This window comes from Caloenas nicobarica, chromosome Z (assembly GCF_036013445.1).
Source record: "Caloenas nicobarica isolate bCalNic1 chromosome Z, bCalNic1.hap1, whole genome shotgun sequence".
Classification (NCBI taxonomy): domain Eukaryota; kingdom Metazoa; phylum Chordata; class Aves; order Columbiformes; family Columbidae; genus Caloenas; species Caloenas nicobarica.
This window is the reverse complement of record NC_088284.1, coordinates 89363034-89386818: the sequence shown is the minus strand read 5'-3', so window position 1 is coordinate 89386818 and position 23785 is coordinate 89363034. Positions and strand designations below refer to the sequence as shown.

Genomic DNA, 23785 nt, shown 5'->3' with positions numbered 1-23785 from the left:
ATTGAGTGAAAAAGCCTATAAGCTGGTTATAATTATGCAATATTGATTTTAATAATTTTTGACGTCTTTTTGTTGCTTATTGTGATGTATTTTCTGTTGAAAGCGTGTATAAGTCTGAGCTTTCTAACCAAGATACTTTCTTCATTATTTTTAAGGACAACTTGATGTTTTTACAGTAAGAAATGTATCATTTGTTTGCTCAATATAATTGAGGATAGTGTAGGGAAGTCAGATTCCAAGTAGAGTTTAAGCTTTTTTAGGCTTATCTGAAAAAGCATAAGCATCACAAAGTTCCATAAAAGACAGTAGATGATGTGTCCAGCAGTCATATCTAGGATGTCAGTGTGGAGTGACATTGGATTGATTTTTTTTTTTTTTTTTTTTTTTTTTTCTTCCCCCACCTACTAAGGGGATACTGGCTCAGGTTTTAGGAGAGTACAAGTCATGCAATTTAAAGTGCAGCTTTTCCTATCCTGAGTCAAACCTCCATTATTTTGTGTTTTGCTAATTACCTGACACTTGGCTCCTTTTCTTATATAACACGTTGCTTTTAAGACTTCATTGGAGATGCATCGCATCATTTAAACAAAGATTTGTGTGAATGACCGACAGACATCCAGAGATGGATGAATGTTTGCACATCATCTGCCAAGACTCAGTTTCGTGGTATCCAGTACTGAATTTTGAAACAAGTTTTTGAAGTATCATTTTTCTCATGTTTTCATGTACCTGAAGCTTACTGTGGGGTTACTGGTCTGTCTTTGTGTTGCGGTTTTTGGTTTGGGTTTTTTTTTTCTGTGACTGAAAACAGTAACTTACAACCGTATTGTCCCAAAGGCCAAGCTTACAAATGACATGATTTTTACAGGACCTATAGCAAAACAAGAAGATAAAACAAGTGCTACAGAGTGTCTGTATTAAAATGCCCCAAATGTTTGTCATGGTAAATAACAGTGGAAGAAAACTACTCTTATTCTTGAGAGTATGCACAGTGAAGCCTGGTCCTTTGTAGGCAAATCCTGTGAGTCTGCACATACGGATAGATTGTTCCTTGCATCAGTAGGGTCCCTCCAGAGAGATTATCAACCAAGTCAAAAAGTGCTGGTCCAAACAAATGACTCTGCTTTTTATGTAATACTGCTTACAAAAACAAAAGTTTAATTGCATCATTAGTAAGACCTTCTGACACTATTTTTACATAAAAATTGAAACTGCTGCTACTAACAAAATGGACCTTAGTCACTCTTAACATTATTTTTTTTTTTCTGAGGAAGTTGGATTTAAAGGAGAAGGAAATAAAGGGTATGTCATCTTAACTATTGCACATTAACGTGTTTTGGGAATGTAAACAAGATCCAGGAGGGGAGAGAAGCTGCTGCTGATCTGCAGTTTTCCACCCTTTGCACCCACTGTGCAATAGAATTGTAAGTTCATGGCTCTTCTCTGGCACATTTCAGTTGCAGAAACCTTCATGCTTCTATGAAATGCAAATCCTAATCAATACTCACATAATGAGATTTTTAAATACCAGTTCAGAGCAACAGCTTTAGTTACTAATTAAGTCCTCTCCTGTTTTCTCCACTTGCTGTGATTGCTGATTATCCCACCCCTTCTAAGCGTGTTTGGGAATGAGTATAGAGGGATTTTTTTTTTTTTAATAATCCATTTCTCTGATCCCTAATACTGCCTCAGTGGTTAATTCCTCCTTTACACTTCCATGGAAATGCCCATCTGCAACTTGCCAGGACTCCCTTTTGGGTTTCTCCCCCGTTGAGGCTTTGTTGCAGGGACCATCCCTGTTGGGGTTTCACTGGCCAGAGGCTGCTAGAATGTGAAAAGGAGCCGGTGATGCTTCTGCTGTGGCCGGCGTGTGAGGACTCGTGTCTCCTGTGTGCACATACCAGCTCATCTACTTGTCCGTTTCAGTGAGCCACAAAAGGTTCCCGCCTATGTGGTAATTTGGCGGAAATAACGTGTAAAGGAGTTGTGTATTTCACTTCCCATGTGCATTGAAGTCTTTCGTGTGTATGCTGGGATCTTGTACAAGAGTTAAATGAATCGCTAGAGTATTTTGGCTGAAATGTGAAATATTGCCAGAATCATCCCTGGTAGCATACAGAATATTGCTTGCATTCAGCATATTGCTTGCCTTTACCTTGAAATTACAGGAATTCCTCTTAGCAGTGAGCTTCACTTAAATACAGTGTATCAAAATACCTGTAAAGGAATCTTAATAACACAAGGCAGCTCACTACAATTCTGAAGACTATATGTATGATTTTGTTCTGGAATGCTAATGTTAGTAGCTTAGCCATGATTTGTCCCAAGTGCAATATTAGAAATTTTTAATGTAATCTTTTCTACTTGAATACAGTCTATATAAAATGTTAAATATCTTATATTGCTGAAAAGATATGGGATCAAATTTCTTTCTAATAAATCTTCAGTTTAAAAAAATACGCATACACATCTGCTTTGTCATTCATACTGTGAAGACCAGTGGAAATAGCAACCGCTGTCATCCATTAGCTGATTTTAAAGAGAATTCTTGCAGCATTTTCTGAGACTTGGCTTGAGGTTAATTGTGGTTGCTGCAGTTTGAGTCTAGCACTTCATAAATGCTAGTGTTAACGCACAAAAAAATGGGAGTTCTATTTTAAATTGCAACCTTCTGAAAAGGGAAATTCTGTGCAGCTTCTCCCACTGTTTCACCAGCTGTCTGAAGGGCGAGTTCTTGCTTCTCTTGGTTTAGACATAAAGAGCACTCTCACCTGTCTGTATCCACGCTCCCAAGTGTAAAGATGGATATAGACCTAACAGGTGATGCCAGACACACCTGGTACGCTTCTTCAGTTCTCTACTTGCACTTCTTACCTTAGTCAGCAACCTAAGACTAATGTAGATGTCAATTAACTGAATCAGACAAAGGTTTTACAGGATTAAAGGTTTCGGGAGGTGTCTGTGTGTTAGAAGATGATACCAGCAGGTGCAGTTTGTAGCCTCAGGAAAAAGCAGGTCCATGTTCCCACAGTGGTGTCTTGTGAGGCAATACACAATCTAACTGCACTTAGGCAAGCTTTAAATATTCACAGGAATAACTTCATGCTACCATGAAATTAAGATGGAATAAAAATTTAAATGCTTCCTTTTTATTTAAGTGGTCCTTTGAAATGCATTATTTTCAAAACTGGAACTATCCACAGAAAAAAGCTTAAGCATTTCCAATTCCAGAGGATGCATAGTGCCTGTAATGATCAAGGAATGGAGTGGGCTGCCCAGTTCCACAGCTGACATCTGAAGGAGCGTACCTGAGGCAATCTTCTGATCCGGAGCACCCACACGTGCCAGGCCAACACAAACTGTGTTTTCAGTAATTCCTGTAAGAAAGAAGATTAAATGCTTAATTTATTGACTAATGGTCCTATCATAAAGGAAAAATTACTCAAAATGCTTGAACCTTAACACTGCTGTCTTACACCTCCCAACTAATACATCATGGGAGTAGCCTAGAAAGCAGCTTGTTTTTCAAAGAGAATAAAGCTGTATCTTAGGGATGTTTATAATCAAGAATGGGAAGGCAGCAGAATTAGAATATGAAGTTCATTCAGGAATTGTGTTCACTTTGAAGAAAGTGCTGCTTCTGATTCATGCTACAAAAAAGGAAAAAAGGAAAGTATTTTCATTTTAATAGTATTTAAGTGATAAATTTTAAAAGGAGGAATACAGCTAGATGAATTGCTATTAGAAATAATTTTTCTGTGACACAAGGGAGTCATTTACAGCTGCTGTAACTTCAGTCTTGGTCTCAATAAACACCTTTCACAGTGTGCTCTTGACTAGTGTTAAGAATTCAAGGTCAAAATCGCGGTTCGGGTTACCCTAGATTCATGCTGGTACTCACGTAGAGCTGAGTGTCATCAGTCTAAATAAAATGTAGCAGAGATTTTTGAAGCTTGACTGATCTAAACCGCTCAGAATCTTTTCACCTCCTGCAACTTTAATGGATCAGAGAGCTCAGAGTTAAAGAGAGACAGAAACAGCACAGGGTTCCCAAACGGAGGCTTTGACTAAACCTCCCAGAGCCAGCGGTGCTCATTCATCTGCGCTCACTGAACTACACTGTGTGCACCTTCTGCCAAATCCATCTCACGACAAGGATTTGGGGCCACCCAATTCCACTGCAGAGCAAGAGAATGCCAAGATTAAGAGGGAGGGAGCGGAGTTCAGAGGCTCATCAGTAAGTGTGACCTGAGAGAGGTGGCAGCAGAAACATTGCAGCAATAGTACCTGGTTCTTGTCCTTGGAGCCGTCTGTTTTGAATAATGGCAAGAAGCTGTTCTGCAGCTTGATTCACACTCATGTAGCGTGGTGGCTCATAAATCTTTCTTCCTCTGCAGAGAAAGAAAAATAGAGAAATTTCACATATAACCCATTTCATTATCCCTAGCGTTCTTGCAGTTTATTTCAAGAAACCTCTAGACCAGCAAACTGAACTTAAACAGACCCAGGCTCCCAGGCCCCCAGGCTGGGCCTTTTACACAAAGTGCAACTTTTAGGGAAGACAGAAGCCCCTTGTGCTCTCCCCACACCTGTGAAACAGCAGGGCCTCCAGCTGGCAGATCATTTGTCCTAAAAGCAAATTCAGCTGCTGGAAGCAACACGCAGGTTTTGCAGCTACTCCTGAAAAGATGCATTAGACTCAAATTCAAGGGCAAACTGCTGTTTTTCTGTCAAATGCCCTGTAGACAGATGATTACAGACTAGAAATATATTCTTAAATGAAATGCTTTCCTTGCCAACTGTGGATTCAGTCAAATGGATTTTATTTTGAAACTCCAGAATAAACAAACCTCAATGATACTGTGAGACGTCACAAATGTTAATTTAGACCAGAGCTACACCATGTGTATAAAGCAACCATTTATATTCCCCACTGTCAAAACATCTAGATTGCAGAGAGATGATTAAGATGTGGCAAGAGCTTTTTTTGAACACAGTTAAATGAACTTAAGAGCATTTTCTATGCATTGCTTATTTAAATGTTTAAAAAGAGTAGTATGTATTTGGTACTTCAGACCGTTTCTAGTCAGAGTAAGGAACAATGAATTCAGAACAGTGTTTCAGCTATTGATCTATTTGAGGATGGGACAGAACAGCAGTAAAATAACACTTCATTTTCCCAGCGGAAAGCTGACCCCATCCTGACTTAGTGCTTCTCACAGAAACAGTTAAAAAAACAAAAGTTCTGCTGCAACTTCATTCAGTTACTGCAAAGAAAGTCAGGTCCTATTGTAATGAACAAGAGAGTTCCACTCCTTCTAAGAAACAAAAGATGGTTGGCCACAAAGAAGTACAGGAGAAGACAGGTAAGTTCAGCATTAGACTATGGGCAAAAAGAACCTTTGTTCCTTGTCCAAAAACCCCTTTGTAAATACATGTTGTGTTTCTATGTATTTTCAAAATGGTGACTCACTTCATTAGATTCTCCAGAGACTGCTCCTTCACTTTAATATCTGTAAAATAAAACCGACATTTAAATGCAGGTTCCCTACAAACTTCTCACTTGGTTTTCTATGTAGGTAAAGCTTAATTTAATGAGCAGATTCTATAAACTCTATAACAACATTTTAGCTATTACAGGGAAAAGGAATATGGATTACATTCTACTGTTTCATATGTTAATTAATCGCAAGGTATTGTGATTTTATGCACGTGATTTTACACAAAGATAGGGAAAGTTTCACGGATTTCAGAGCAACACAAACAAATAAAAATACTGCTAAGTATTCAAAAAGCAGGCATATTTACCATAGGATAACTAAATGCCAGCACGTGCAAGCACACCAGGGTACTGAGACTATTAAATTATAAGTACATTGTGGTCCCAAAGGTAGAACAGTATGACTGATGGGCAGGGGTTACATCACTGCCATGCAGGAACCTGACTTTCGTTAGCACTTCCTTCCTGTCCAATCAAAATCTAGAACAATCTTCTCTTTTGGGAAATAAAACGATTTGGGCAAAAATAAAACAGAGAAGGGGTCAGGTAAGACTCTGCACGTCTGCAATTTTATGAAATTCTAATTGACCACAATCTCTCCAAGAGGCAATCAAATGTTACCTGTATTCAAATGCTCCCAAAATATTATCATAGTGAAGGCTGGATACATTTTTAATCCTGATTTTTATAAAAAATATTGCTTAAGTCATACAGGGTGTTTCAAAAAGATGCACCCAATTTCAAAGCATAGTGATTTCAAACTGGGTCCACCTTTTTGAAACGCCCTGTACAATGAACTCCCAAAGCAAAGTGACTCTGAAGACAGGGGTTTTAAATGCAAATCTGCAAGATTATTAGTGCACAGTTTACTAAATTGCTTATATGTTTGTGAAGTCACTTTGAATTCAGAAGTTTATCAGCACTAACCTTTTTAAGTCACATTTGCTTATCTGGTAATCTAGTCTAGTTGGATAAACAATACACAGACCAGAATGACCAGGTACTATTAAGGGAACAATTAATTTGGAAACTGGTAGTTTTCAGCTGGGAGCTACAATTAGATGCAGGTACCACAACTGTCCCTGAAACATGAGATTTATAATGCAGTTTCATGGTTTCAAAATTTTTACTCTCTTGCTATGTACAAAAAAATTAAATAGGGAGCTTGTATAAATGATTACACAATATATCTAAAGACTACTTGGTTTTAACATATTATAGTTGTAATAATCCTTGTTTAAAACACTTGTGAAGTCATCCTTCTTTAAAACAAACTACTAGAATACTGATTTTTAGCCAATTTTGAAAACAAACAACTTTCAAGGCATTGGAAAGTCTGATGTGCAGTGATGCTTAAACATTTAAATTGTTTCCTGCTCAAGATCCTCCAGTACCACAGACTTGGTTTTTACTTAAAATATTAATGTATTTAGCACTGCAAGATCCCAGCCACGTCTAAAAGAAGATACAGAAAGGTATATAACTACATATACCAATAATATGCAAGTGCCTTACAGTTTATATGCAGGCAGCTCCATAATCCTTAAGGAGTTACCTGGGCTGGTGGAGTTACTCGAAAAGAGGCTTTAGCTGAGGACTGTTGGGTCGGATAAAGATCAGGCAGCATCACGGGAGAGCCTGAGGACAGTGCTCAGCTAGGAACACTATTCTGGTTCTGCTTGTGATCAGCAAGGGTTTGTTACAGCACTGAGGCTTCTCAAGTGACAATTACCTTTTGCCAAACATCCTTAGGTAAGATAATTTAGGAAAAAGACTACCACTTTACAGAATAGCAATGCAGTTAAATGTATGATTTAGCTCCCCAGAAAGTCCAATGTGTTGAGCTCTAACCTAATTAAGTCAATAAAAGTTAGCTGCTATTCACTGCAGTCTGGTTTGGATCTCGAGCTAGACCTAGCTTAAAATCACAGTGATCTTTAGAGCAAATATGGGCCTCCTGCTCTTGACTTCTAAAAAGGCATCGTTTCTTACAGATTTCCTGAAGAGGAATTAAGAAATTCCTGGCCACTCTAACATGAACGATGGCTGAACTGATTCTATGTACACATACGCTAACGTTCCAATTTTTGTTATATTTTCAAAGATTCATGTTAGCTAAGAACATCGGTTTAACCTTAGGCTTCATCTCATGCCCACCACGATTGTCTCTGGACACTGCGGAAGGTGGTAGCTAAGGAACCGGGGGAGCTGCTGCTTACCAAGTAAGCACAGTGTGTGTGTTCCATTCTGCCTGTTCTTCTCAATCTTGTCAAAAAAGCTCTCTGGCTTCCATGTATCTGTCCAGAAAACTATAGAAACTGCCTCTCCAAAATTGTACAACTGTAAAACAAAGCAAATGCAGTAGCACACATACACACTAAGAAAAAAAATAGCACATGCAATAAAATGCTATGAAAAGCGTGAACAATTGGCAACACTGAAAAGTCCTGAGCCTAGTTAAGAAGGATGTTTCATACCACAGGGAGAGTACTCTCCTATAAATGCTTAAGTTTGCTCTTTCATGGATAAAAGACAAAACATTGCATTAAAAATAGTGCTTCGTTTTAAGAGAGCTGCCCTGTGCTTCTCTATCCCTTGACTAGTTTTAGTGCATTCCTTTGCATTCCCTCCTTTCTTTGTAACAAAATCTGTAATTAGTGAACTCCTCCTTCTTCTTCATAATAGAGACATGCTGTTGTTCTTTTACTCTGCAAACACTGAAGCATGTCAAAGAACAACTAATGAACTACCTGTAAAGTTCTTACCTATCTCTGCATTCACCTTTTCAATGTATTTTAATAAACTTTCAGTCTACCTTCTATTCTTTGTTACTTAATTCTGAGGACCTTTTAAAGGCAAAACCTTGTAAGATTAGCACCAAAATTACTACTTATTTCTTATTTTGGTTAAGGCTAGGCAACTTCTAATAATGCCATAATACTTACACTGTCTTGATTCTACTGATACAGTAGTATTTGTATTAAAACAGCCCTTTCCTGCAGATGAAAACTGTCATGCACAAGAAGTTAAGAGTCTGAAGAGATGGTGGATGTGAAGATTTGAAGACAGGGACTGTGCATGAAGCAGAGGGATGCAACAGTTTTTATGCATCCATGGTAAGAAGCATATTGCAAGCAGATGCTATGTCAAACATACTCACTGACTTTATTCTCAATAGTAACACTATTTCTTACTGTAAGTCTCTAATCTTGCTGAAGACATTTGAAGCAAGTCTTGCCAATCGCTTCTAGTGATGCAAAAGCAAAAGTCGTATGTAACCTAAGGCAGCATCTGGCTTGGAAGTTTTTGTAACCAACTTGAGAAAGGGCAGAACCATGAATCAATTTTGGTCAGTTCAACTTTGGAATGGGGCCAAATGGATTTTGCAGCTTGCCAATATCCTGTCTGCTCAAGCCCACCAGAGAAAAAACAGCTATACAGACTAACCTCCCCGCTTTCTCTGGAAACCTGGAAGGAAAAACTGCTTTTCCAGCCCCCTCCGGGAGGCACACAGTGTGCTGGTGGCAGAGCAGACGAGCCCGTGCAAAGGCAGCTCTGGCAGCTCTGTGCCGTCCGGGGATTCCCCTATACATACTTATTTTACTGTGGCATTAGGTTGCGGTTTTAACTCCTTTACGCTGGCAGAGCGGAATTTGAATCAAAGCAGAAACACATTTGTTTTCAAGGGACGAAAAGCTCAGATTTTAACCATTCATGCTGATAGGAACAGTGTTTATTCAAAGATTCCTGGAACATTAGTGAAAACATTTCCTCTTTCAAATATTTCATTCTAGCACAAGGACAAGAACACACAGCACACATTTCACAACCTAAAGGTTCTTCCAGTAAACTAAATATAGGTTGAACCAAATTAATTGCTCCTGATGTAACCTGTTAACTATTTCAAGGCTGTGTTCTAGAAAAATAAAAAAACAAGGTACGTTTTGCCTATTTTTCTTGTGGCTAGCTAGAACTTGAAGAAAAACTTCTAGAACAAGGAGTTTCTCTTTTTCCCCTGCACCATCACAGCACCTGCGAGCAAGTTAACCTTCAATCTCCTTGGTAGTGCCCCTTCAGTCACCAGCAACTGCTGAATGTCCCGCAGCAGCCTGACCGCCCAGCTCACCCTCTGCCACCTGAGCGCCCCTGCGCTCACTTCCCAAAGCAGCAGCCCCCCTCCAGCACAGAACGTGGCCTCAGTCAACCTCAAATCTTATCCCAGTCCCTTGGGCATTTTGATAACCTGAAGGAGAGAAACTTCCACCTCTGCCTTTTAGCAAAGAAAAGGATGTGCAGAAACAGGCAAAATGTTACTGTCTGATAAGTATTTTGTTGGGAATCAGATCTTTTAGACCATTCTGCCGCATACTAAAAAACAAGTTGGGCATTCAACTTTATACTCTACAGTACTTGTTCTGATTGTTATTTCTGTCTTTTCCATTGCTCATTACAAAGATTCTCCATGATCTTTGCCAACAAGAAGTTAAGCAAGTTATCCTTTTTGTGCAAGCACTGCCCATCAGATTCAATGAATCTGCCCATTGTGTACCAGGTTTTGCATTAAAACTGAAGTCTGAATGTCAAAAGAGAATAAAAAACATTGTTAGAAATGCCCTGTCTATTCACTAGAAATAACTTCAAAATATTTTCACGAGGTATTGATATAATAGAAAACTGCACTTGCAGTCTCACAAAAATACACTTGTTTTCTCAGCACCTGGGCAGCACACAAGTAGCTTCTACACCAACAAGATGGAATGGGGCGTTTTTTATTAACCTCCTAGAAATGCCTTTGCAACTTATACCCCTCTACTAACTAAATTCTAAAGAATAGATTTACTACTATTAATGCATACATATTTTTATTTTAAATTAAAGATGGGAAAATACTACTTAGGAAACTTTAAGGTACACCAACGATCTCTGAATGCTGTGGAACTGAAGCAATAAATGGATACCCTTATTGTGCTTGACTACGTGTAACCAATTACCTTACAAGCACTTTTACAGACACAAACAAATACTTCTTTCTCATCCAGCATTTGATCTCTGCAGAGGTGTGACATTTATGCAAACATAGGTACTGCTCTTCCACGAGAGCAAGCCTGCATTAAAGAAACAATACATAACTGTATCAGAAATTACATTTTTAACTGTCTCCCTGTACCTCATGCAGATTCAATTTGTTCCTAATACAGTTTCCTGTGCTGTGCTCTACTTTCTACCTCCTGAAATCTAGCATGAACTATCAGACTTTAAAGAAAAGCCTTGATGCAGAGAGAGCAGTAAACACCAAGAACTCTACTACTGCCCTAAGGATTCAGCAGTTACAGTGGACAGCAGGTCCACCAGAGCCAGAACCCACTGAAATTTAAAAATATTCTTTCCACCAACCATAAAAGACTGAATAGGGCCCCAAAATTCCAGAAAACATGCCTGTTGTTGGAATAAAACTGTGACACACATTTGTTAACCAAGGTGTATTACAACATACCTATGGATTAATGTCATGCTTTGAGATTGCTAAAAAGAAGTTTTATAAGCCAATGAAGAGCTCTGTATATTTCCAGTGAAAGGATCATGCTGCACAGTTGCTGGCACAGCTTTAAATAGAGGCAACAGCAGATGAAGTTTCACAGCGGTCTTCTGTGTGCCGCACTCTACATTAAGCAGCTGGGGTTAGGAGTGGGCAAGATCTGTTCAGTTCAAGCTAAAACATTGCAAGCATCACACTTGACTAATCATCAGATTTGTTAGAGTGCCCACATTCTGCTCAGGCACAAAAGTGACAGAATTTCAAAGGGGCTCAGTGAAATGGTTAGACAGACATTTAGTGCTCTCAGCTTGGAAACCAACCTGCTTACCTTCTCCCTAATGCTCAAAAACTTCACAGAAAAATTTCAAAAGGTCATTTTGAAAGACCTTGGTCTTTAGAAATAGCCCTCACCCCCCGCCCAAGTAGTAATTGGCTTAAGCAAAGCTTTGTGCACTTAAATTTTGCAATGCAATAGCTGAAGTCAGGAAAGGAAGCCAGAACTCTCTGCTCCAAGGCAATGCTCTGTCTCCTGGAGTTTTCCTGCCTCTCGCAAAATACAGCAGAAAGCTGTTCTTCAACTCACACTTTCACCATCTCAGAAGCAGCTATAACTTCCTATTTTATTTACACACATAATGAGAGAGAATGTCTGGCAACTTTTGGTACTGAGGTGCCTGGTTTTGGCTTGTACTTTTAACCCTTCTGTTAATGATATTTCTTATTTTACTTGTTGTTTATATAAGCAGAATTGATTGCAGATTGAGACGCCAGAACAAACTAGAAGGGAAAAAGTGCTGTACCATGGTCTCAGCTTGGAAAGCCTGCGTGCAAGTGAAACTTCAATGAAACTACTGAGCGACTTCATTAATGGCCAGTCTGAACATCATCAGATACCTGAAGCTCTCCAGATCAACAGTTCTCACTTAAAATACTGGTGTGGCTAATCTCCACAAAAATATAGGGGATAAAAAGAAGGAACAAGCTGAGACTAAATAGGGAAATTAAAAAAGGAAGATCTCTCATCCCCTCTAAAAAGTACTAAAGCAAGCAGGAGAGAAGATGCGAGATACTATTAAAGGTCAGTAGGGCAACAGCTGCAAAGAAACCAAGAAGTAAACATTTCAAAACGCAGACATTTATTTTTACAGCATCTTTCCCAGAATTATTGCTGTATCAGCTGCAACAGTGACAAAGCAATTCGTCGCTTCTAAGCCTACCTCCTTTTCTGAAATTTCAAACAACTTCAGGACTGGATACACATCAGGGGAAGAAGGTGAAAAGGAGTCTTAGCATGACATTTGTCAGACCTGGCACCTGGATACATGTGCAAACACCTGTAAACCTGAACTGCCACTCATTTATGTTCTGTGCTGAGACAGCCACAGGTTACACTGCAGAGAGTTCTCACAGGACAGGTGTGTTCTTCTGGAAATGAAGATATTGCACAGCCTGATTACATCCCACTGACAAAAACCTGAGGCTTTTTCTCCTAAGGCTGTTCCTCAATGGAATTTGGAGACTGTAGAGCACCTTGCATTATCCCAGGTTGCTTATTGATAAATCCCAACGAGCATACATGGAAAAGCTAAGACGTGTTTTGATTATCCTTGTCATAAGTGTTTTGATGTGATGCTATGCAATGTACATCCTCAAAAAAGGAACTTAAGAAGTCAGATTTTTCCCCTTATTCTTTGTAACCAGTTGACAACCCTCCAGACCATATGCATCAGATTAAAGGGCTCCTACTGTTTTTTATATTATATATTGTTGCCAGAGAACAGCTCAGAAGGACAAAGGACAGTAAAACAATCATCAACAAAAAGGTAGCAAGAATCAGACAAGCTTCATTTTTGCTTGTAATTGGTCATAGGAAACAACCACAAGCCTAACTCTAGCCCTTTACACCATCTCATTTAGTACCACAGATCTTTAGCAATTTTGAATGTCTCTCATGAGAACCTTCACATGAAACTGAAAGTTTTTACCACTCACACACACAGGGCTATGACTACTTTTTGTACTGCAAGCCAACAGATTGGCTCAGCTGTCCCCAAAACCTCCAGTGCCCTTAGTATATGCCAGAGAGAAAGAAACTGTGAAGAAAAGGATGTTTGGCTGAGGGAAGCCCACTCCACATGATTGCAGTCTTCAGGAGGCAGCTGAGACAAATCACATAAAAGCAGCTGAAAGGAAAAACACATTTTTCTCTTGGCTGCCTCCTGTATCAGCACTTCGGAAACAGCCACTCCACAAGCAGAACAAAATTCAGCTATCAAAAAACTCAGAAACTCCAAGCAAACTCGACCAGGACAGAATTTTCTCTTCAAGGTAATGTTACCCTATCTTTAATAACCCCCTAAGACTCTTCCCAGCAACATCAAACGATTCCTTCCCACTCTGGCCACTTGGGTTAATAATCTGAAACAAAGATACCTAAATGAAGAAAAAAATCTATTCTGATTACATGCATGTTTCTGGGTCATGTTTGCTGGTGACGAATGGCACCAAGCTGAACAGCAATTGTCATTAATGAAGTAGCGTGACTAGCACTCATTTAACCTTTAATCAGTTTGACAAACAAATGCCAACTTCTAAAAGGCTCAGAAGCTGGTAGGTGAGAAAACCAGCCAGTTATGGAAAACAGTTTAACTGTCAGTGAATAAAAAACATTTTGTGTAGAGCCCTTCCTATTAGAGCAAAAAGTATTTTTGACGATTAGGGCACAGAGACAGGGTGGAGCTCAGAGGTTCCGCTCCTGCAGCTACTACAGGTTTTCTATTTGACTATGAGTGCAGCGAGTAATGATAGCATCCTTCAGCTTCCTTATCTATAAGTAATATTTTTCTACTTGCCACTGAAAATGTACTCACCTGTTCAGTAGAGACTCAAAAATAACATACTAAGCACTGCTTTTGCATTTAAGTGATCAGCTAGTAGTGAAAAGACAAAACTTATTTTTAACTGTGATCGTCTCACAAGAACTAACTGGACTGCAAACAAAAAGCCTGAGATGAGTCACTGGAAGAAACAAGGGGACATGCAGATATTTGTTCTGAAGCTATTCAGGTGGAAAGTGGGTATGTCTGAAAAGAAAGGCAGGTCTTTGTCATGGCACTTTTTTTTCCTAGCTACCCTACTAAAACACAAATGCTTCCAAAACCAGCAACACCACTTTCCCACAAGTGAGTGGCTCATTTTAGTCTTTTGTTTCATCCCATGGTTTGCTTCCAGCTTTGCACTTTAGTTTTCAATCCTCTTTTTTTACAGTAATGCCATTATCTCAAGCCATTTCAAGTTGCATCATTCCTTCGCGTGCATCACAGGTCATTATGATGCAGAGTCTTCCTCATGTGTGTGACCATCCACACTGCTACCTCAAAGACACATTACCAGATCTGGATCTGATCAAATCCTGTCCTGAGAGCTCTGGCCAGTCACCTTCCTAAACTAACCCAGATGTCATGCAGATTAGGAAGGAAGGACAAAGGTATAAATTAGAGATCTTGAGTTTTCTTCTTCTTTATTCTAGGACTAAAAGCCTTAGCAATCAGCCCTATTCTGAAAAACTGAGTGTGGGTGTAGATAAAGCCATGGAAGCCAGGCTAGGCTCTCCCTTTGGTCTCAGCTTGCAATGCCGAATCCTAGTCAGATAAAGCCAAGGCAACGTCTTGCTCACAGGGTGCCAGAGCAGTGGTAGAACAGAGGTAAGGCTGTTACCTAAAATACTGAATTTTCCAAAGCTACAGAACCACAGTGCAGCTGCTGATGAGGAAAGCTGAACTGTCTCACTAGTTCCCACCCAGCAGAAGTGCTCTCTGAGAATTTTGGCCTGCCCCTGGGGACTTCTGTCCCCTTTCCCTGACCTCCCTGGCAGCATGTGTAGATACAAACTACATGACTTTATTCACTGGTGGTGGTTCTTCACTACAGCTGGAGTCAGAGTGATCAACATACCTATGTGTCAGACTCCGAACAAGAGAGGTGAACCTGTAGAGAGCGCGCCAAGAGGCACTCACACACTGGCACTTTTCCTGGCTTCTCCCCCTGCCAGCTGTATTCATTTGTTTTTGAGGAAAATTATTTTCTTCAGCCTTGGAAAAAAAAAAAATCTGACACAGTGAAGCACAGCAAGAACAGTGTAAAAGAGGGAGCCACAGCAGGCCATAGAGCCTTATGCCCAGTCAGACTAATATTGTGATAAATTATACTATCTCCTGCTTTCAACAGCTATAGCTCATTGTATCAAACTGAGAGCTTCCTAGAAGTTCCAAAAGTTTCATTTTCAAAACTAAAAAACCTCTGTTCTTTGTACAAATACAGTCTTCACCTGTGCAGCCTTCAAAACAGCTGCACTGATTCTATTAAATAGGCAAGAGGGTAAAAAAAAAAAAAAGGTATTTGAAAATAGATATTCACCCTTCTTTACAATTTGGCAAGAAATATATCTTTGAATTGAAGGTGACAAACCATCACTAATGCTCTACTGACTTCAGTAACTCACAACTGTGCAGGAAAACTGCGCAACTACCAGAATGTTGTTGGCTGCACAGAAACGTTGCTCTGACGAGAAACATGTTCTTTTGTGAACAGTCTGGGGTGTAGCTGCATTTTACTGAGGGTCTAATCATCAGATACAGCTCACTACGCACACAGCTTTCAGAACAGCATATAAAGGTGTTTCCTGTTTTTCTCTAGTAAGAAAGAAAGAGGTTTTGTATCACAATCAGATTAAAACAAGAAAAAAAGCCAAGCCTTTTCTGTGGTGAAGCAAAAGAGGAATCCCTGCTATACTTGACAGCAACTTTGCAATTCAGAATGCAGTTAACTCCAAAGCTAAATTGATGGCAGGAGACAGCCACGAATGTAAAGACTGTTGAAAGAAATTATAAACTTCCACCACAACTCTAATTAAATCCAGGCCACTTTTTTGTAAGATACCCCTCACTTGCTGTTTATGCCTATAAGGAGCAATAAAGAGTTAAACATATAGCTGGTTATAGTCTGTCTGGTAATACAATATCATCACTATTTCCTAAACTGCTTTATACAACAACAGGAACGTTGACTTATGAGAAGGCAGCCCCTCCCAAGCCAGAATGGAAAAGGAGACTAATGCCAGAGTGAATAACATCACATTTCCTTCATGGTCTGTCCCCTTCAGTACGGCATAAGGAAATAGTAAACTGATCTTCAAAACTCTGCATATGTCAAAAGCCTTATGGAATGTTTGCAATATATTCCCAGTTAGTTTTCTGCTCCTTTAAAAATTAAACTAGAGGCTCTACACTTGTCATTCTCCTGCCTGGCTGGAGTTGTGGGGCAAGCAAACTTTCGGAAAACTTAAGCCACCTCTTCTTTCTGGGAATACGAGTCTTGCATCGTCCTTCCTAAAGAACATCAAAGAACAGTAAAAAGCGGGTAGTAGAAACTACTTGTCAGCAGCTTGACAGCAGAAGAAAACTTTGTACCAGTATGAAGCCAAAAGGGGAAAGGGTGAGCCCCAGCCCCAACTCTTGTGTTACCCGCCCCAGTAAGTGCAGTCATGCGGCAGCTGCCATCTGGCTGCTGTACATGTAGATTTTAGACACAAAGGAGCCTATTTCCTTCCTAAAAGATAATTTTGGCCGTCTTACAGCAATAGGCAGGTATCACTAAGAAAAGTGCTCATGGGAAGAACTATAAAGAACGTGAATCCTGTGCAGCATTCCCTTTAGCATTAGCATTCACCTCTCAGAACAGCTGTTCAATGCAGCATCGCTGAACTGCCAGATCAGACAGGGCTCGCACATTTCCGAACCATTCAGATGGGATCAAAGCCAGAGATAATACCCAACTTATTGCAACAGATTTTCTGCTGCTGGGCAGCATTGAAATAAGGCTACTGGAGTTTGTCAGTGTAAATCTGAAGGTGTCAGTTGTTTGTTGAAATTTTTTTTTAAAAAAAAAGGTGTTCTTTTATGTTAAGCTAGGCAGGAACGCCTCCTCCTTCACTGATGAAAACTCAGTGTTCAAACCCTCAACTCTGGCCTGTCATACAAGTATGTTCCTGTGCTTGCTTTTGATTTTTGGTAAAGTGGAAGCTTGGTTTAGGGGTTGCCATACACAGGGAATGATTCTGAACCTTGAGAGGGCAGCTTCTATTTTAAAGTAATGAATGAAGACAAGAGGGGGAAGCTTCAACTAATTTGTATGTGATTAGTCATGTCATATACACTGCCATAACATTTTTTATGTGGGAAAAGTAATAATGGACACATGTAAAAGGAAGTAGTGAAGTATTTTCCTGACCTAGACTAGACTAGACCTTTTCTACTTCAGCCATTCAAAAAGCACAAACACTGTCATTTGTTCTTCTAGTCCTTGCCTAGGCAAATCCCTCCTCTCAACAGATGGACAGAAAGTGAAGACAGGCTGACCTTGGAGAGAAAGAATGCATCATATTAAGATTTTTTAATTAGTTATGATCTGAGTTTGGCATATAGACAGGCTTGTGCATGTATTCCTTTTATGACAAGACCAACACATTTCTCAACAGGATAACAACCTAATTTAAGAATAAACTTATTAGGTGACCACCAATAGTAGAAGGAAGCCAATGTGAGCAAAGCTCTATCTGTAAAATAACTTAAATATCAGTGTCTCCTGGGGCAGAGGGAAGTTAGAGAGCAGACAATAATAGAAGTGTTACTATCCATTTACACATGGGCTCATCAAAAGGGACTTTCGCTGACATGCAGCACGCTGAAAAGGAAGTGTTAACAAATTCTGACAACAGAGTGTACAGTTGCTACAGATCTTCAAACATCAGATTGCAACATGCACTGCCACAGCAGTAGAACAGCTAACCAATTCTAAGTTTAGCGGTTGTGGAATAGCATATATACATATACAATATACAATAATGTTTTCATTACCTGTAAGCCACAGCAGCCCACTGCATTCATTATTGAAGCATTATGAATGACCTTGTATGGAATCCCCAATTTTACTGCACGTAATACTAAATCACTGTGTGTCGTGGCCCTGTGTCGAGAACAGAAAGGAATTAAGGATTGAAATTATAAAGTGACCAAGTGTTACTAGCATTATAGTTTGTTTTGAAAGTAAAATTAAACCCTTCACAACTACAGCAATGCAGAGGTCCCAAAAGGGCAACAATGACTTGACTAATTGTTACGGGAAAGTAAAAACTCCAGTAAGGTTTCCATGTCATCCTCCCTAGCTGAAAATACAGGCATCCTCGGTCTGTTACAGTTCTTTGTAACTTTCTGGCATCATTAAAACTGTACCACCAACATAATCATTACTTTTTAAAGTAGCTTTGGCAAGCACTTGAAAAGGAAAGTTCCATTTATCCTTTGTCTTCTGCAGGTGTCAGCTGGACATCTGTTGAACTGTAAAGGTCAGCTCTGTTTGGCATAGGCTTCAACAAAACTCCAACATTTCCTTACTTGCTGCACAGTCAGGCCTCCTCCCATCAGCAGCAGTGCGTGCTAGGAAAGCAACACGCTCAAACAAGAACTTTGAACAGACTGAGGTAAACTGCATGCAGTACTTAAAAAAAAAAATCATCCTTAAACTAAACCAGCTTTTATACTGACTTTGAACGATCAGCTTTATTCTGAAATAATTAAGAAAAATTCTTGTTAAGCTTAGAATTGAGCTAAGTTTGGCTCCAGGTCTAATGCTCAATAAACACCTTGCAGAGACTGGTGCAAGAATTACTGGGCTTGTAGTTAATGCAATTGGGATTAGAAATGGAAAGTACATATAGATCCAGCAAATCTTTGAACTGCAACGATGTTTGCATATGTTATCTTGCTTGCATGTGTGCTTGCATCCAAGCTATGCATTCCATTCACATTTGCATGTGAAATATGAAAATGCATCTACCCCTTACCTAAATTTATCAAACCTCAACAACTTAGCCATCTCATTTCCAAGATGTGTCACACATTTCGGTGTGGCCGTTCCAAAGGAGGAAGCAAAGAAAGAAATAGCATATGCTGATCAGAATAATTAAATAGGAAGACTGCTTTTACCCTGGCCTGTTTCAGCTGCCCTAACAGAATTCTCCTCATTTTTAGTCTGATAATTTTGACACTGCCATGTCTGATAGGCACGAATCAGCAGATCAGGTGCTTCAGACTGGAACACAAATGTGTCAGCAGCTGGCAAGGCTGTAGGGATCAATCATTTTAAAATGAAATCAATTTCACTAGACAAAAGAAACAGAGGAATCTGAATCTGGGAAACCAGAGACCCTGATACAAACAGGCTCCCAGACCTAGGAGAATGCAGTAAAGTGAACTAAACCAACCCTCTGGTTAGTAAACAAACTATGCTCCTGACTTCCATAAGCAAAGGTGATTTAAGAACGCCTGCTCTAAGAGGGAACCAGTTTTATGGCCTTGTTATTATTCCCTTCACATACATAGGACAAGGAGCACTGGAGGATTTTGTGGTTATGCTAATACTGACCAAGGGATCAGCTGGCTTTATTCACTGAAATTTGCTCCAGCCAGTACTTTGTCCCAACAGATCTGTCCATAATGGCTGCAGCTAAAAGCAGAAGTGCCCTCATGAGCACTCGGCTAATACCAGCAAAGGCTTCATGGAGTCAGTTCTGCACCCAGAGCTATACTAGTATTTTCTGTCACTGATACAGATTTTAAATTTTATGGGTAGTCATAACATGAATGTTAGCACCAGGCTAGATGAAGGTGGGCTTTCCAGTATACTACTAAAATTGTCAGGTTCCTGCTAGCGCATCCATAGCTGGTACTACATATGCAGATAAAAACTTGCAGTGACCAGCAGTGAAAAGTGACAGGGGTGCAGCTTGTTTGATCACTTTAACCATTAACCACCCACACCTGAGATTTTCTAAGGCTGCCAAGTAGTCTTCCTCCCAGCAAATATACTTGAAACTCTACGACCAGCTGCAACCACGTGGCTTCTATCCTCCTCCCGTATGGCTTCCCTTAGGACAGAAACATGCAGTACTCTTTCCTAGTAACCTCATGAACCCCTAAATCCCTAGGGCTCTGTGTGCTGCAATAGTAAAAGCTAAAAACACAAACATTTAGAAAGAAGCAACTCATTAAGAAAAGGGTATTTTTCTACAATGATGCAGTATATTAATCAGAACTGAAGTATTTTGACACTGAAACGAATGATAACTGAGGCAGATAAAGATACTGCTTACAAGTAGCAATTACATTTCAATACATGTAGGTTGTTTTTTTTCATGTTGTGTACTTATATCAGTCACTGGATCAGAGCACAAGGGTACAGGTAACGTGGCTCTACACTCTACATGAATCCTAATTTTAATATTTACATGCATTAAACATACAATTAATATTTCCAAAACACAGCATCATCTGCCCATAAGTACTGGTTTAATATAATATTCTCTTGCCAGGTCCCTTCAACCTGTATTTACATGAATTATCCACTTTTGACAGATGTGCACACTGCTCCTCTTTTTCATAAACTCTATTTTTTCATGCACAAATAGGGCACTCAGTGATTTGATTTTTCTTGTGCCCTTAACACTGTGGCATACATCTTGAATCACCAGCTGGAGACTAAAAGCTCTTCTGTATGGCTTGACATTACAGATTGATGATGCCTGACTAAAAAGACAGAAGGAGATCCTTCTGGTGATAGAAAAAGAGTATACTTTTCAGCAGGAGTAAAAAGTGAAAACAAAGGCCTTAATAAACCACACTGAGAAAACATTTATAATGACCTAAGTTATTTCAAAAACTAGCATATATTGAAGCACAAGCACTGTATAACCAACAATCAGTAGTCATTCTGAAACAACTGAGCATAAAAGCTGTGGTTTGTAAGTCCAAATAGCAACTAAAAAATACTCTCTCAAAATATAGCAAATGTCTTAATTACGTGATATCCTAGAATTTCTTCTGTTAGCAGATAGAACCTGGAACAAAATATTCTCTATAAAAGCTAGCATGGAGAATGAAATGATAAGTGACTGCTGAAGGAAAGATTTATACATCCTGGAGGGTCCACATTCCTTCCTATAAGGGATATCTGGGCAAGGAAACTCCAAAGCAAGATAAAGTGCAGACAATTGCATGCATATTTCTAATGTAATTTTAAAAAAATATACGAAGACATAGAAAGTGCTCTCCAAAGCAAGACAAAGTGTATACAGTTGCATGTTTATTTCTAATGCAATAACAAAAAATATGCAAAGACATAGAAAGTGCTTATGGTCTGAAAATCAGCATCTTCATAAACAATTACAATTACAGAATATGGTTACTTCCTATTGAAAAAAGAGAGTGATCAAGCTAGAACAATAACTAAAATGTTGTTTTGTCTTACCCAAAGGGATCGCCAATGACAAGAAACGCAACATCACAAACATCAGCTTCTTTTAAAATGCTATCTGCTTCTTGCTCCACCATTTCTCGGTCAGCCAAAATCAATTCTTTTCCATAAAACTCTTCCTAGAAATCGAAATTAATGACGAACACCAAAATAAGACACTTTGGAGTGGTTTTGTATCTCTCTGGGTGCTCACCCAGGAACACAGAAAATGGGCACTGGAAAGGCCACCTTTATTATCGTCCCCAGCAGTCTGAGCCATGGCCTAGTGAACCCAGCCTCCCCTTGCAAGAACACCTGAGCTTCCCATAAAGCAGCTCCTGAGCTGACAGAAATTAGTCAAGCACGTTATTCTGATACTGACTTGGTTTTTTTATGCTTTCTGTGTCAGTTTAGGACCTGCTCCAAAAGTAGCTCAATTGTACCTGCATATACTGAAGGTACCTGGGTAGACTCTCGGTATAGTTAATTTAACCGCTCATCCTACTGTTAGGTGTCCCTTCTCACAAGTCTGAGCCTAACTGCTTAAATTAGTTATAATACTGACATCAAACCAGATACAAATATGACACCAGCTACACCACAACCTTGGTTTTTTAATTTTTCCTTAGCACATTGTAACTAACTACATCTAATGATTGATTTCATATTAATCCTTCATCTTAAGCTCTCTCTAAGAAATACTTTATCATGTATACAGATAAACATGTATTTGATTGTCCCCTTTGCTTTTGTCCAGCAGCTCAGTAATCGTTGTGTCTCTGTATGTTTTAAATGCCTTTATTTCCATGTGTAAATAAAACTCACATGTGTAATAAAACTTCAATTAGTTCTAGAAACATGCTATTTGACCATGCCAAACATATCTGTCTCTGTAAGTCATGTTTCATCATACATTTCACATGGTCTTTACATTATTAGATGACCTTTTTTCTCCAGGGCATAGACCAAAAGAGGTGGTTTTGTTCTAAATAGTATTCAGAAAATTTGGGTGGTATTACAAATATTAACAAATTGATAAAACTATTAAGTCAGTAACGGTCCAGAAAGATTTTCCTCTGACCTTTCCTGTGACTTTAGCGATAGCTCCATCTTTGCCCACAAACAATTGACTAGAACCATCATAACTCTAGAGAAGCGGAGCAGTGCTTCCATAAGAAAAACGAGAGTACTAGATACAGGACCTCAGTTACTGGGTTCAGTGCCCTTTCCTAGAGGTGACTTCACCATTTTTGGATAAGTTTCTCTACCTCTGTAAATGAGGACATTATTTTCCTTGTGAAACAGAGTGTAACGTGTATAGGTTCAATAGAAAGGGGACCGAATAATTGTACAAGCAAAACTTGTATCTCTGATTCAGAATGCTTGATGGCCACCCTGGAGTACTGCTGAGGTCTACACTAAACAAACTACAACACATTTTTGACACCCTGTTTTGTTTTGTTTTTACACTAGATGCACATTAGCAAGTAGCACAGCAGCAACAGGAGCTGATCTATAAAGCAAAGCAGTTGGTGCTGAGAACTCAATACCAATGTTACATCCATTTGGGTGGGTTTACCACGGGAGCAGCCTGGCTTTAGTTCAGTACTGCACACAAATGCACACTACAGAGCGTATCAAGTGCATTCCCAGAAGCAGACCTTTCCGTTTGTTTTCATCTCATGGAATCTATTTACATGCTTTGAGACTGCTCCACAATGGAAATCAAAGCACATTAACTAGAGAATATACAAAAAGCACCCTCCTGACAAAAGCTAAAACGTAGACTCAGTGTGTCCAAACCGTTCTTTCACCAAACTGAGGGCCAATTTAGATGGTCAACATCAAATAGCTTTTAATATATGTTTTAGGCCAACAACATAAACTAAGTGAATCACGTCATCTGAATTTTGAGATCTGATTTTAAAAGCATCAGCACACGAGGCCTTCTAGAAAACGCCTGCAGTGAAGAATGCTTTATCTCTTGAGAGCTTTCCCGTAACTTCACGTTAGAGGAGGCTGACATTCAGATTACCATTCGACATTGTCACTTGTACGTAACTCGGCCTGTACCTACCAGCGCCTCCTTGCCCACGGCCAGCACGGACGTGTAGGCCTCCAGGTACACGCGGCCGCACCGCCGCACCGCCTCCAGCCCCTTCACCGTGATGTCCTTGGCATCTCCCAGGCCCAGCCCCACCAGGTACAGCATGCTGGGGGAGGCCGCGACCGCCGCCTGTCACGGGAGGGAAACGCGGATCCGCCGCCCCCGCGCCACGTCTCCCCGCTCCTGTCACCCGTTCCCGCTCCTCCTCCTCCTCCTCCTCACGCGCCCCGGCCCGCAGGGGCTGCCGGGAGTTGTGGCCCTCCGTGGCGGGCGCGCGCGGGCCGCGGCCGTTGGG

The 23785-nt window shown here is 39.9% G+C and overlaps 1 protein-coding gene across 1 annotated transcript; it reads right to left on the bottom strand.

Moving 5' to 3' along the window:
• Nucleotides 1-3127: 3127 nt before the first annotated feature.
• DPH5 (diphthamide biosynthesis 5) lies at nt 3128-23778 on the bottom strand. Its single transcript, XM_065657188.1, has 7 exons — nt 23461-23778; nt 21399-21523; nt 17951-18059; nt 7720-7840; nt 5474-5513; nt 4288-4391; nt 3128-3377 (listed from the first exon to the last, which is right to left on the bottom strand). The coding sequence occupies exons 1-7, from the start codon at nt 23593-23595 to the stop codon at nt 3154-3156; spliced, it is 858 nt and encodes a 285-aa protein (XP_065513260.1). The 5' UTR covers nt 23596-23778; the 3' UTR covers nt 3128-3153.
• Between the last annotated feature and the right edge of the window lie 7 nt (nt 23779-23785).